Source organism: Carassius auratus, chromosome 25 (assembly GCF_003368295.1).
Source record: "Carassius auratus strain Wakin chromosome 25, ASM336829v1, whole genome shotgun sequence".
NCBI classification, from domain to species: domain Eukaryota; kingdom Metazoa; phylum Chordata; class Actinopteri; order Cypriniformes; family Cyprinidae; genus Carassius; species Carassius auratus.
This window is the reverse complement of record NC_039267.1, coordinates 20,975,464-20,989,832: the sequence shown is the minus strand read 5'-3', so window position 1 is coordinate 20,989,832 and position 14,369 is coordinate 20,975,464. Positions and strand designations below refer to the sequence as shown.

Below are 14,369 nucleotides of genomic sequence, written 5' to 3'. Positions count from 1 at the left end.
TGTGATTGGTGAATGCCGTCAACATTGCGAGATTTGAACGGTTTTCTACCGAATTGGTCTTTTTTGTTTCCCTGGTTCAGGAAGAATCCAGTGATCCAGTGACAATCTTAAGAAATGCTAGGAATGTAATGAGGGAAATCATGTGGTAACAGGATTGAGCACAACATGGGTGACGGGGCTAACCATAACCACAGTCATCTTTAATAATGCTAATTATTTTAAAAGTTTTTAATTAAATTGTCTGTATGTTTGTCTTAAACGTAAGGTTTTAGTAATAAATGTTGTATTTTCGTTAATTATTTAATTGTCGGACACCGTTAAGAAGGTCAGCTCTGAAATAGGACTATTGTCCGTGGTTAATTTTATGTTAGATAATGATTTCGCAAACATGAGATGCTTTACAAAAAGTCTTGCTTGATATGAAATGTTTGATTTTGGTAAGGAGTTCTCAGTGATGCATTGCTCTGTGTTGTGTGTGTGTGTTTGTGTGTGTGTGTGTGTGTTTGTCTGTCAGGAACTGGAGTGCTTGCAGTATCATTTAGATGATCTGCTCCCCAGCTGCAGGGATGCGGTGGGAAACCTCACAGAATTGGAGTCCGAGGTAGGAAAATAAAAGCTTTCGTGATATCTACAGCAGTTTGCCTCTGAAATTAAAAAGCCGCAGTGTCTATGTTTGGGTGCTATTGTTCTCTGCTGGACGTGAGACGTCTGGCTGGGTTTGGACTGATTTTGGTGCGTCTGGTTTTCCAGGACATTCAGATCGAGACCTTGTTGATTCGAGCCTGTGAGCCTGTGATCCATTCCTACTGTCACGTAAGTTGCGAATCATCTTTTCCTAACTTTAAGCTATATGATAAATACAGGAAGTAGCTTGTTTTCTGTTCTTTCTTCACCCGTGCTCTCTGTTTGCCTGTGTTTGTCTCGTAGGATTTGGCTGATAATCAGATCGACACAGGGGACCTGATGGAGTGCCTCGTTGCCAATAAGCACCAGAAGGAAATGAACGAGAGATGTGCTGTTGAAGTCACACGCTTCCAGCTGGTACGTCTGACGAATACACTCGCGCTCTTTCTACTGTTACTACTCTTCTGTCTCAAGCATGCGTTTCTCCTCCTCCTCCTCAGATCCAGATGAAGGACTTTCGCTTCTCGTACAAGTTCAAGATGGCGTGCAAGGAGGATGTGCTCAAACTGTGCCCCAACATCAAAAAGAAGTGAGCGCAACTCCAAGCAAACATTGCATTTTACGTTATAATTAGAGTTGAGCGCTATTTATCCTTAAGAAATATATAGTAAACGTTGTTTTAACGACATACTCTGAGTATGTCTGATTATATTCACAAAAATGACCAAAATTGTCTTGAAAGTCCAAAAGCGTTCACGGCACGATGAATACATATAACTCCAGTTGTGGTTGTTGTATTTATAAGATACGATGTAGTTAAGCAATAGCGTGTGGTTTTCCCTGTTATCAGCACACGAGCATGATCGCATATGTTGTATTCATTTTATACAGCAGTTCAACAAACAAGAAGTTAATATTGAGTGAGTTACGTTTCGCTGGTGAAAATAGTTCAAATCAAAGCTGGAACTGAACGTTTAATTCCTAAATGAGTCAACGAATTCATCCATTCTTTAAGACAGTCGCTTTGTTTCTAAATGAATCGTCCGTTTTGAATGAGTCGTTTGAATGAATGATTCTATGAATCACTTAAGACATGGACTCGTCGCCACCTACTGGCTGTTTAAGTGTCATATGTTTATTTATCTATGACTGGCCTAAACGTGTGAGATTAGCTATATGTTCGAAAGCTCCTCTAGAGGTGATGTAGAGTATGACGGGAAGGTTTTGATGGTGTGTTTACTCTTAGAGTGGATGTGGTGATCTGTCTGAGTAATACGGTAAGAAACGACAATTTACAGGAAGACAGAGAGCAGCGGGTTTCCATGAAGTGTCGTAAACAGCTCCGAGTGGAACAGGTGCAGATGGTCAGTACTTCAAATCAGTCTAAAGTCTATTGGGGCCCTATGAAATCAGTTTTATTTTTTTCAAAATTCCATTCTTTCTGTTAATTTTTCTCCACTCCTTTTTCATGGTTAAATTAAATTGTCGAACATGTCTAATATATTAAAATCATGCAGCATATACATTTTCACATCAATTTATTAAAAGTGTAACAAAAATTACATGTTTTGGACCCTATGAAATGTTTTATTTTTTCTTCACCATTTGTTTTGTTGTTACCCAATTCTGTGTTTTAGCATGAAAAACAACTAAATTTATTCATTTTATTTTCCTTAAAATAGACTTGTGAAATGTTTTATTTTTTCTCAGAAATTCTGTTGTTTTTACATTTTTCTGGTTATCAAATGAAGGCATAAAACATTCATTTAATTTATCTTTTAATTATTGAAAATTAAGCAAACTTTTTTTTTTTGTAATCAAAGGGGATTTACTATTAAAAATAAAACATGGAAGAAATGTTGTGCAATTAAACCTTAAATAATTATGTTTGTTTCATTTTAACAGTAGTAAAAGTAGTCTATGTACATTCTGCTGAACAATAATAATAGATTTCTGGCAAATACTTGTCTTTAAATTAAAATTATTTAATTTTGACGGGTTACTGTGAATGCCTTTACAGTTCTGTTTATGTGATGATACTAGATTTACTCAAATCAAATGCTCATGAAGTGACTCTCAGAGCAGTTCTGGAGATGTTCTTCATGTGTTTACATCCTAATTTAGTGAGACTACAGACGCTGAAATCAAAGCGTGCATCACGATTGCTTCCGTGTGTAATAGACGAAGTCGCGCTTCTGCGCCATTCATTAACACAGACACGCAGAACATGCAGGATTCATATTTAAATAGATTTTTCTGGCTGAATATTTACAGATATAAGTCCATATCGTGATTTGATGTGAGTGCAATAACCTACTTTTGATTAATTCATTCAAAATTTTGACAAATTCCATGACATTCTGCGTTTAACTGCAAATTCCATTTTTATGACTGGATTCCGCGATTCCGTCCATGTTTTCTGCATCGCTGAAATCATAGGGCCCTAATCTATTTAAATGAGTCTAAGCATTTGTAGTGTGCTCCGCTATGTTGTGTCTTGTGTCCTGTGACGCTGAGACGTGTGTGTGTGTGTGTGTGTGTGTGTGTGTGTGTGTGTGTGTGTGTGTGTGTGGTGCAGTCTGAGGACATTCGTCTGGTGCCGGATCTGTACGAGAGCTGTCGGCAGGACATCAAGCAGCACTGTCAGAACGTGGTGTTTGGAAACGCTCAGGTAAATTCAGATGAGCCGGCTCTCTGCTCCTCCGTTTAACTGTGAGGATCTGCTCATCTGTGCGTGTGTGCTCGTTCAGGTGATCGAGTGTCTGAAGGAAAACAAGAAGCGGCTGACCCAGCACTGCCATCAGAAAGTCTTCAAACTGCAGGAGACTGAAATGATGGACCCAGAACTCGACTTCCAGCTCATGAGAGTCTGTAAGCAGATGATCAGGGTGCGACACCTCATCCGATACATCTGAAGAGACTCCAGAATTAAATGGTGGCTAGAAATTAATACAATTTTCTTTATTATACAGCGTTTCTGCAGTGAAATCGATTCAAAATACCTCTTACTGTGTCTCAAACAAAACAAGAACAGCGAACTAATGGATCCAAAGTGCAAACAAATGATTACCAAGAGACAGATTACCCAGAACACAGGTACGAGCACCCCTACATCCTAACAGATACACGCTTGACACGCGCATGCATCCTAACTAGGGCTGGGATAAACGATTATTTTGAAACGATTAATCTAGCGATTATTTTTTCGATGCATCGATTAATCTAATGATTAATTTTTTCAGACCGATTCGATTTCGATTATCTCCCCAATAATTGACTACTAACAATTTATACATGTTGATTTACATATCTGAATGAAAAAAACATGAATTCCTTAACATTGCAATATATGTTTATTGCTCTTAAAATTACAAAATAAAAGACTGACTAAGAATGCATTACTTTGCACTTGTAGAGAGATAGCATTCAATAAAACCTTGAAAACACAGCTTACTGAAACAAGCTTACTGAACACATAGGGCCTAGCTTACTGAAAAAAACTTGATGTCTAGCATTCAATAAAAAAGGTCACCCAAAATACTTGTTTAGAGCAATTGAAAGAATACAGTAACCAATGTAAACTTGATGGCTTTAAGCTAATACAGAGAGTGCCTTTCCAAAAAAAAAAAAATTAACAGTGGGAACCAGCCTGTCGTGGAGAAAAAAAAATCTCCGAATGCTCCACGTGAAACTTTGGCGTTCCACCATTTTTCTATCGTGTCTAATGATTTTGGTTAATATGCACGAGGGAGGGAGAGAGAGAGAGAGAGAGAGACAGCGCTCATGTAGTTTGAAGACTGTGAGTGCACGACGCACATGAAACTTTGGTGTTTCGCCCTTTTTCTATCGTGTTTAATGATTTTGATTATTATGCACGAGGGAGAGAGAGAGCAAGAAGCGCTCGTGTTGTTTGAAGACTGTGAGTGTGTCTCTCTCGTACGCGGCCTGTCATTCTACATCACTCATCGATCAAAGGCTTTGACAGCCACCAAAAAAAAAGATAAATGCAGAAAACCCCTGGATTGGTTGCAGAGTCGGACTCGCAATCGAAGGGTTGTGAGTTCGAGTCTAGGGCCGGCAGAAATTGTGGGTGAGGGGAGTGCATTTACAGCGCTCTCTCCACCCTCAATACCACGACTTAGGTGCTTGAGCAAGGCACTGAACCCCCAACTGCTCCCAGGGCGCCGCAGCATATATGGCTGCCCACTGCTCCGGGTGTGTGTTCACAGTGTGTGTGTGTGTGTGTGTGTGTGTGTTCACTGCTCTGTGTGTGCACTTTGGATGGGTATGGGTCACCATACTTGGCTGAATGTCACGTCCCTTTCACTTGGCATGCCTCCTAACACACACCCACATGCATTTTAACACACACACACGCGCATGCATCCTAACACACCCGCGCATGCATGCATCCTAACGCACCCTCGCATGCATGCATTCTTACACACACACGCGCATGCATCTTAACACACACGTGCATGCACATACGCATCCTAACATGCATATGCATATCCTGACATGCATGCTTCCTAAAACACACACTCTCGCGCATGCATCCTATTCCTAACACACACGCGCATGTACCATGCATTATTTTCTAGTTAAAAAAAAATCTACTAACATCCAATAAATAAATATAAATGAAATAATACAATTTAAAAATAATAATTTTGCTGAAATGAGTAACAGAGTTGCAAGTGACAGGATTGTAAATTTGACCTAAATTACATGTTCTCTCAGCATGACCAAACTAGTTTGAGATGAAATGCTGGTTTGTTCATTTCTGTTACAAAAATATAAGATGTCTTGATACTGTTTGAAAACATAGTAATAAACGTTTTCCAGTAACTTTTTTTTTTACTAATAATAATGGCTACATCAATATAGCTGAAATAATTTCAGAGATTTTCAAGATGTACGATTTCTGAAATAGGGTTATAGGTTTTGCCTAAATGATGTTTCTCAGCAGGAGCTAACCAATTTGAGACTAAATGTTGGTGTGTAGTGATTAATAAACTTATTTACAATAAATTAAAAGGAATTATTAGCATTTTTCTTACAATAACAGGTGTGAATATAAAAATTTAGAAATCGTAATGTCTTCCCACCTCGCTTTAGAAAGAGAGTTGACATCATTTGATTTAACAATTTCTATTTCTGTGCCATAATTTCTATAAAAAGTAATGATGCAAGTGTCCTATTCATGTAAACTCCCTGATGAATCAAAAACCTGGTTCCATCACTAAAGTTTGATTCTCTTCCCTCGGTTCAAGACTACCGTCTGAACCCTGTGCTGAGGAAGGCTTGCAAAGCAGACATCCCGAAGTTCTGCCAGAACATTCTGAACAATGCTAAAGACGACAACGAGCTGGAGGGGCAGGTCATCTCCTGCCTCAAACTCAAATACGCAGACCAGGTCCGTAACCCTGATCACTGTGAATGCACATGAGCCTGCACCTTTACTCCATGTAAGAGCGTGTGTTTGTGTCTCCAGCGTCTCTCTCCGGACTGCGAGGGCCAGATCAGTGTCATTCTGCAGGAGTCGGCGCTGGACTACAGGCTCAACCCGCAGCTGCAGCTCCAGTGCACTGATGAGGTGACATTCGCTGTCTTAGTATGCTGTACATCAGGATGTTTTGGCCTCAAATGTCCAATAATGGCTGTCTATCCCAGATGGTGCGACTCTGTGCGGAGGAAGTAGCTGTGCAGGAGCAGACGGGTCAAGTTGAGGAGTGTCTGAAAATCAACCTGCTGAGGATCAGCCACGAAGGCTGCAAAAAGGTAAGAGCCGATTGCCGCTGGGAAGCTGCATGGGTCAGTTTCTCACAACTCTTCTGACTGGCTGGTTCCCGCTGTAGGAGGTCCTCAACATACTGAAGGGGGACAAGGAGGACGTCTTTGTGGATCCAGTTCTGCAGACAGCATGCGCCCTGGACATTAAGTACCAGTGTGCTGCGATCCCTCCGGGCCGAGGAAGACGTGAGTAATTCTGGAAAGGATTTTATGCCATTTTTGTAGACTAGATATTGATTGCTGTACTCTGTGCTTGTGCAGAGGTGTCGTGTCTGATGGAGGCTCTCCAAGATAAGCGTGTGAGACTCCAGCCGCAGTGTAAGAAGAGATTACAGGACCGCATTGACATGTGGAGTTACGCCGCTAAGGTAAACGTTCACCCAATCCCATTCAGAAGCTCAACAGCGTTTTCTTCCTTGTTCTTCCAAAACCTCAGTTGTGATCCATAAAACTAGAGCGATGATTCAAAAAAGTAGTTATGTAGGTGTATGAAAGTAAACAGCGATATTATGCTGCTTTCTGAGTTACCTTGTTTTGGCTAAATTCGAAGGAAGAATCACATTTCAGATCTTAATAAATTTGTTTCAACAAATTTGTTTAAAAAAAGATTTGGCAGAAAAAAAATATTATTTTGTACTAATCTTACAGAGTTTTCTGCATTTTATGTGTTATGAGTGTTTGCACAGTATGGTTTCACAAACAGTTTATTTTGAAATTGTTCAAAATGTAAATTATCATTGTTTATGTAAGAATGCATGTACAAACATGAATCATATGCAAATTGGGTAACACTTTATAATAACTGCATGCTATTAATCATTAGTTAAGCATTAGGAAACAGTTAATTCATCATTTATAAAGCATTAATAGACATTTATAAGCAGTTTATAAATACAGATATAAATGCTTTATACCTGATTTAAAAGCATATCTATAATGTATTTAATAATTGTTTTTTCATACTTTATTAATGATCAATTTATCATTTCTAAATTAAGTATAGCATTATTTACACACCAGTTATTAAGGAGTTGTCAGTGGTTCATAAGATCACTTAGAGATTGTAAGTAATTGATTAATAAACTATTTAAATGTGCACTCATACATCTTTTTATACAGACATATAGTAATAGTTACTTATAGTGTTAATAAATGGTTTATTAACATGTATTTCTACTGTAATTCAGGGTTAATTCAGGTAGTTATAAAACATATGTAGTTGTTAGTTAACTATTTTTGTGAGCTCATCTAAAGTGAGGACTATTTATGCCTTGTAAAGCTTTTACAAATGAGATTTAAAGGCTCTTAATATTTCTATGTTCTGTATCACTGTGTTGTTTGTTTCTGTTTTTTGTTTAGAAAATAACTGAGCCTTTAAATATCCTTTATAGATGATTTACAAGGCATAACTAGTCCTCACTTTAGATGAGCTCACATAAATAGTTAACTGACCATTACTAACTTTAATCACCAATTTCTAGTTGCGTTCTCTTTTGGAAAGCAAAACAAAGTTGTTTCGCTTTCACAATGAAACACCGCATATCCACAACATGGCAGCAACAACTACTGCGAGAATCAAAGTTACATATTTAATGGGTGAGCATTTGGGCGGCATTATGCAAATCTTCCCATGCATGAACAGAGTGTGTAGAGGTATGCATTGACTGAAAGGGAAGGCAGAATATCGTAGCCTTGCACACAGAGTCTAAAATGACCAAAATGCTTGGTACAGATGTGAAAAAAATTCAGAAAATGAACCAGATCCAATTTTTTTTTTATGACAGATGAAAGTTTCAGTGGCAGTGTGTAAACTTTGACACAACGTGGTCCTATTTATCACAATTTCGGATGAGGATTTCAGACTCCGTGTGCAAAGCCTGTTAGACTGAGGGATGTGATTGGATGCTTCTGGGATGTGAAGGGACTTTCAACCAGCATAACAAATAAATAAAAAATTTCCAACCAAACCACACACCTGCCTTTAATTAGATTTAGTAATGCAGTTTGAAAGTTACATTGAATGCGAGTTGCTGGTGATTAAGTTTTCATGAGCACAAGTTCACACTGTTTCTCTGTTGTCAATAGGTGGCTCCAACAGAAGGGTTCTCGAACCTGGCCGAGCAGGTTTTAACGTCACCTTCCAAGAGCTTCATCCTGAGCATGTTGGCGACGTGCGTGATCCTGCTGTTCCTCATGGGTCTGCTGTGCGGCCACATCACCAGGAGTGTGACGGAGGATGTGAAGGACAGGTAGGGAGGAGGTACAGGGCAGGGGAGGTGTCATTCAGCTCCCCCTGCCGGGCCCAAAAGCCCATCGCGCCATTCTCCGTCCTGGGCCGGGGAAGGACACTGGGGTTGGAACAAAAACTTGATGGGTGCTTAGACTCATGCTGTGTGTGCATTTTCGTGGTACCACCGATGGCCACATTTGGACCCAATTTTAATTGCTATGCACTCCTCTTTTTTTTTTCTGACTTTGCTTGTTCTACATCGTCACCTGCTTCTCTGAGTAAACCTGCCTGCATCCTGTCTGCTTTCAAATGCCGACATCCCGGCGCGACAGATGGACACCGATCGGCTTTCTTCAACTAATACCACAAAGACTTGGTTCTGCTTTCCAGCTCAATGTTTTTATTTATTGCTGATGTTTTAATTACAGGAGGCTTGGCTTTTGATTTCCTGAAGATGTGCATGTTGACAAGGATTGAATGAATGAGTGTGTGTCTGAGCATTTTTGCCCATCCGAGTGATTGAATTTGTTTTGTTTGTCTGCTGGTTTTTTTATTTCACTGGGTACGTTCTTTTCACCCATCTTTCTTTGCAGCAAGGGTTGGCTTTTCTGTCATTTGGTCAGGTGATTTTAAGAGAAGGGGTTCTCACGTCATCGCCCGATGCGTTTGAATTGGTCTGAACTGAGCCACATGGTTTAGAAAATGGACAGTGAGGATCTGAATATCGCCAGTTTGAGCGCGACTTGATTCTGGACTTCAAGTCTGTATTTATTCACTGGCCGCATTAAGACGTCAAGCTGTTTACATGTTATCGATGCAGTTTCCGACGGCTGTGGTTTGGTCACGTCCCATCTGAGCTTTGAATGAGTCGTTTGATTGGTGCTTTCATAGTGCCATATTAACAAACCAATCTGTTATTATATTCAGAGTCATATGTGAACAGAAATTCATGTTTTTGAAGATTTACCCAAATGGTAGATGTCATTTTATTACACCGTTATCACAGGGTTTCCAGACATATGGACCGTTTAAGGTTATCGGTTTTAATTTAATTATCGGTTTTAAACCGATTAATTAACACTCTGTGTTTCGTACACATTTATGAAATAAGCTTCCTTCACAGACGGTCAATCTCTTTTAAAACATTGTAAGTTCAGTGCCGTCAATAATCGCTACAGATTCCAACTGTTTGCTTTTGCAGGTCTTTATTTTTGGGTTTCGCTTCGAGTCATGAGGCATTTAAAAGCATTAAGAGTTTTTCTCATCGACTCAAGTTATTTTCGACTAAGCTGCTGTTTGACTTTAATTCATAAACCACACTAAATTTTCACTCTCTTAAGTGACAGAATACTATTAAAAGCGTAATAGAGCTGTAATGTTACAGTCCCTGTGCATCTCTGCCTTTCAAATTAATTTGGCTTTTGTATTATTGTTATATTTGTATGCTTTTGTACAAAATGACATTAAAGTGGACTTTGGTTCTAGTTAATTTGTGCAACCAACTGTGCTTTAATAATCTAAATTCATGTCATAATTCTGTTGGAAACCATTGGTAGTGTATATACCGGTGTCATTTTAATAGAGGATTGTGGGTAACAAACACTGCCTTAACTTTGCCATTTTTCTTTTCTCTGCAGAAAACCTGGTCACCCATGGGTTATACCCTTCAGCAAGGACAGGATAGGATACATTCAACTTGAATAACAAGAATCAACACTGTTATTCAGATCAGATCACGTGGCTTGGGCTTGGGCATTATTTTTCTGCATGTGTCTGTGAATCTGAACAATCCAATCAAATATGGTTAATAAATATATGTGGCCAATCAAATAAACTGTTATTATTTTTGTTTCATTGCCATGGGAAGATAAAATAGTCAAAACACCCTGTTTGTTTGGCTTGGCAAGATAAAGAAATGTATAATAATTTTGATTACTATTGATTAATTTTCATTCTATCTGTTAGTTACTTGGTAAAAAAAATATATATATAAAATAATAACAATAAAAATAATAATAATTTTGATTGGCTTGGCTAGATACTCAAGAAAAATCTAATTAGTGTCTGAACAAGCCAATCAAAATTGTTTCATTTTTGTCTTGTTTGTTTTTTGATTATCTGACCGGACCATTATGAATGTTTTATATTAACTGCAAGTATTTTGTATGAATTCTGGAATCAGATTGCGGTGTTAAGGCTGTGGTGTTTTATTTCTGAATGAATTGAACAAGCACTGGAAACCTCCCTACATGTGTGCCATCTGCTCACATCCACTGCTTCCTGTCTGTCAAACTGATATATGACACAAAAATGATCCGATGATGAACTGTTTTTGTATTTACTTTCTGTGCACAACTTTAATATGAAAATATTTTTTTCCTTGAATCTGATTAAAGCGTGTACTAAGCAGATAAAACACAGTAACTGTTCTTTTGTCATTTCTCATGTCTGGTTCTGTGCGAGTTCAATTGGACCGTTGTTGATTAAATTGATCGAATGGTTTGTATTTGCTGTATTTTGTTGTTTAATTCTTGGGGTTTGGAAATCTTTGCCGTCTGTGTGCGAGTGTCTTTATTATGTAGCCTCCTCACACAAGGAAAGGTCAAGAGTGTAGAGCGGTTTGGATCGTCTCATGTGGGCAGAATGACACTGGTCGTGCCACATTCCCTTTGTGAGTTTCTGCACCGTTATCTTGTACGACTAACATTTCTCTTTACCGTTTGTACTTCAGTGGAGCCACATCTGCCCTTGTTGCAGGGTTGCCAGGTTTTCACAACTAAAACCGCACATATGATACTGAAAACTAGCCCAATAGGTTTGCCTGGTAAAATTTGCATTGTTGGGACACAATATTACGCTATTGTGGTCGCTTCAACCCGCAGACATGAAAAACATCCAGCGGCAACAGCGTTAAAATGAGCCCAATTCCACTGGAAAATGGACTTGGCAGCTTTGTGTTGTGAGATTATATAGAAAGAATACTAATGCTTCTTGAGGTATTCATCGTTCTTTCAGTATGGCTTTCAGAACTTTTTCTCCCAGCAGTGCATTTGTTGCAGACGTAAACAATCAATGCTTTTGTGGAAATTTCGTACTCGCTGACTGAATTTAGAGTTCCAGAACAGAAATCAATAACCATTCAACTTTCAAGAAGTCAGTGCTCCATCAGAAAGATTGTGAAACTGATATTTCAAGGAAAAATTCACTCGCATACAGCAGTTTTAATAATTCTTTTAAAGAACTTTTTGAAAAAAAAAAAATACGCATTTAAAGTATAAAGAATTGTATTACCTTTTATTTGATAATTACACCACATGACATTTTGGAAGTCATTAAATTTTAATATTTTCCTGAAAATGGGCTTCATTTAAAAAAGCTGACACATTTCAAACTACATTTTAAAAGATTTTCTTTCTTTGTCTTTGACAATCCTTATTTGTCCCAGAATGTCTTTTAAATGAGAATTACCTGTCATACTGTTAATAACTACAACATGTTTAAACACTTTAGCCTGAAAGGGAAAAAAAAATAATGGTTTTTCCTCATTCTGAGGAACCTTACATGAAAAAGTTGTCTTTTGTCCGCATAAATTGGCACCTCAGAAATCGTATAATTGCGCCCCTATCTCTCCTCCACAGGCCCTTTTCCCAATATCTCGCCTGTAAATTATTTCCCATTATCAGTCCATCGTCTGTCTTCTGCTTCTCAGAAGTTATACGGTGATACAAAGAGAGTGACTTTGGTGATGTATCTCCCGAGCAGCACCCTTCTTTCCATCTCGCTCATTTCTATCTCGACCTCTAGAGCGTCGGGACCCTGAAGAGAGTTCACCAGCACCAGCTCCCCCGTCAGTCGGTCCGAGCGCTGGACGCTGAAGTGCTGGACTCCCCGGGTCCCCAGCAGGCCGAAGCGCAGCGTGTCGCCCAGGATGCGAGCCGCAGACAACCGGAAGAGCACGGTGGGTGTGGACATATTGGACACCACGGACATGAAGTGGAAGTTAATGAAGACCGGGGCCTGGAAACATGCTTTGTCTCCTTGGATGCAAGGGTTACGGTCGCATCGCCTGGGTGGAAGAGAAACCAGAGAGAGACGCTGGAATGCCAGACCAAACTTTAACCTGAAATTATGTCTTGGAAGAGCAGTAAATCAGAAATTTGGTTTTGGAGCCAATTATACCTCTATATAAAGGAAAAGCCCCTTGTAGACTAGAAACATGATCTACGCAGTCAACCGAATGTTTGGGCGACACATTTTAAGTGCATATTCTAATTGTACATACTCAAGCAAAACATGTATGTGCATCATTAGTGTGTGACGCAACTCTAAGTTTAAAAGTGTACAAAGACATTTTATCAGTGTTAACTTCTGAAAAGGATTCGCACTGAACAAGACTAAAAACTTTCTAGTGTGCATATGTCAAGCGCTGGTGTTCGCACACACATTAAATGGAGTCAAATGGGGCTATTCACCCAAAATGCGTTTTTGCTTTGAAAAATGTGAGACATTCCAGGTCTGGAGATTTATTTATTTTTTACGTTGAACTTTTAACTTAAGTGCGCCTAATTTTTAGGACTGCGTATCATTCATAATACAGTGGAAAAACATGCTTGTGCAATGGCCAAAGATGTCCGTCTAACACGTTTACATAGAAAAACAATGAAAAGAAAAGTGTAAAAATATGTGCTGTGTATTCGACTGTATTCATACGTTAAGCTTTTTGCGTCAACTTAAGTATATTTTAGGATTTAGCATGTTTTGGAGCTACTATTGCATTAACGAATCAGTATTTTTATGCTAATGTTCACAATAGTGACTCTTGTGACAATGCTAAGAAGGCAACATAGCCACGTTGTGTCTTAAACAAGTATAACCATTTTAATTACCACTTAATTTCACAATGTGTCGTTTCGGAATCTGTCAGAATGCGAATTAAATTGGACTAGCTGAAATAAACTGATATTTTATGCTAATGTACATGATAGCAACCCCTACGATAGTGACTGGTGTTAATAATGCTTTGTTGCGTTATAAACGTTTATAAATGCAAACACTTTTAGCTACAACAGTGTTGCGAAATCTGTCATTGTGCTAGCAGAACTAAAAGAGTTTATCTTCACATGTAGATTGTTTCTGTCTCTATGGTAGCCTTCAAATCAATTGGCAGAAAACATTTTTTTTTTTACCCATGATTCAGGAGTTTACCTGCTGCACTTGAAAGAGCCATTTTCTGAGATGGACATTAATGCATGTGATTAAGAGCAGATGTGGTGCAGTGGCGTGACTCACAGCGCTGAGGTTTTGATGTAGTTGGCGTTACCGATGCGAGGGCAGTCCACATCCACACAGCGATGACCTCCGAATGTATTCACGCACACCTGCTCACTACTGCAGTTATGGGTCGCCCTCGCACACTCGTCAATGTCTACAGAAAGGACACGTTAAGAACATTAATTTGACGTGTTTTTCAAAATCAAATGTTATTTAGGTTAATCACTTTTAAGGCTGTGACACACCAAAACAACGTCAAAGATGTCACCGACATCCCAGCTCAGTCGTCCTGGGGTATGACTAATCATGACCGTGCAGAACATACAACACAAAACTGAGCTGACAGATGTTCAGTGACAAAACGTTGATTTGGTGTGCCAAGGCCTTGTATATCCACTTTAATTTGCGCAAATTGTAAGTTATTTTGGTTCATATGTTGTAGATTCTAATT

General features: G+C 38.9%; 2 protein-coding genes across 4 annotated transcripts in view; one reads left to right on the top strand and one right to left on the bottom strand.

Moving 5' to 3' along the window:
- Nucleotides 1–11,067, top strand: part of LOC113043756 (Golgi apparatus protein 1-like) — a 28,970-nt gene extending 17,903 nt beyond the window's left edge. For all 3 annotated transcript variants that reach the window (XM_026203332.1, XM_026203333.1, XM_026203331.1), the window contains exons 13-27: nucleotides 515–601; nucleotides 751–813; nucleotides 928–1,041; nucleotides 1,125–1,213; nucleotides 1,871–1,988; nucleotides 3,203–3,295; nucleotides 3,375–3,512; nucleotides 3,597–3,720; nucleotides 5,898–6,040; nucleotides 6,119–6,220; nucleotides 6,298–6,405; nucleotides 6,483–6,603; nucleotides 6,679–6,785; nucleotides 8,503–8,666; nucleotides 10,285–11,067. In XM_026203332.1, the coding sequence (XP_026059117.1) occupies nucleotides 515–601; nucleotides 751–813; nucleotides 928–1,041; nucleotides 1,125–1,213; nucleotides 1,871–1,988; nucleotides 3,203–3,295; nucleotides 3,375–3,512; nucleotides 3,597–3,720; nucleotides 5,898–6,040; nucleotides 6,119–6,220; nucleotides 6,298–6,405; nucleotides 6,483–6,603; nucleotides 6,679–6,785; nucleotides 8,503–8,666; nucleotides 10,285–10,351 (1,638 nt within the window). In that variant the 3' untranslated portion in view covers nucleotides 10,352–11,067. The remainder of the gene's footprint in view (nucleotides 1–514; nucleotides 602–750; nucleotides 814–927; nucleotides 1,042–1,124; nucleotides 1,214–1,870; nucleotides 1,989–3,202; nucleotides 3,296–3,374; nucleotides 3,513–3,596; nucleotides 3,721–5,897; nucleotides 6,041–6,118; nucleotides 6,221–6,297; nucleotides 6,406–6,482; nucleotides 6,604–6,678; nucleotides 6,786–8,502; nucleotides 8,667–10,284) is intronic.
- A 947-nt stretch (nucleotides 11,068–12,014) lies between these two features.
- Nucleotides 12,015–14,369, bottom strand: part of LOC113043679 (fibulin-7) — an 8,677-nt gene continuing 6,322 nt past the window's right edge. The window contains exons 7-8 of the mRNA XM_026203193.1: nucleotides 13,937–14,072; nucleotides 12,015–12,713 (exon numbers count right to left, since the gene is read on the bottom strand). Of these exons, the coding sequence (XP_026058978.1) occupies nucleotides 12,353–12,713; nucleotides 13,937–14,072 (497 nt within the window). The 3' untranslated portion in view covers nucleotides 12,015–12,352. The remainder of the gene's footprint in view (nucleotides 12,714–13,936; nucleotides 14,073–14,369) is intronic.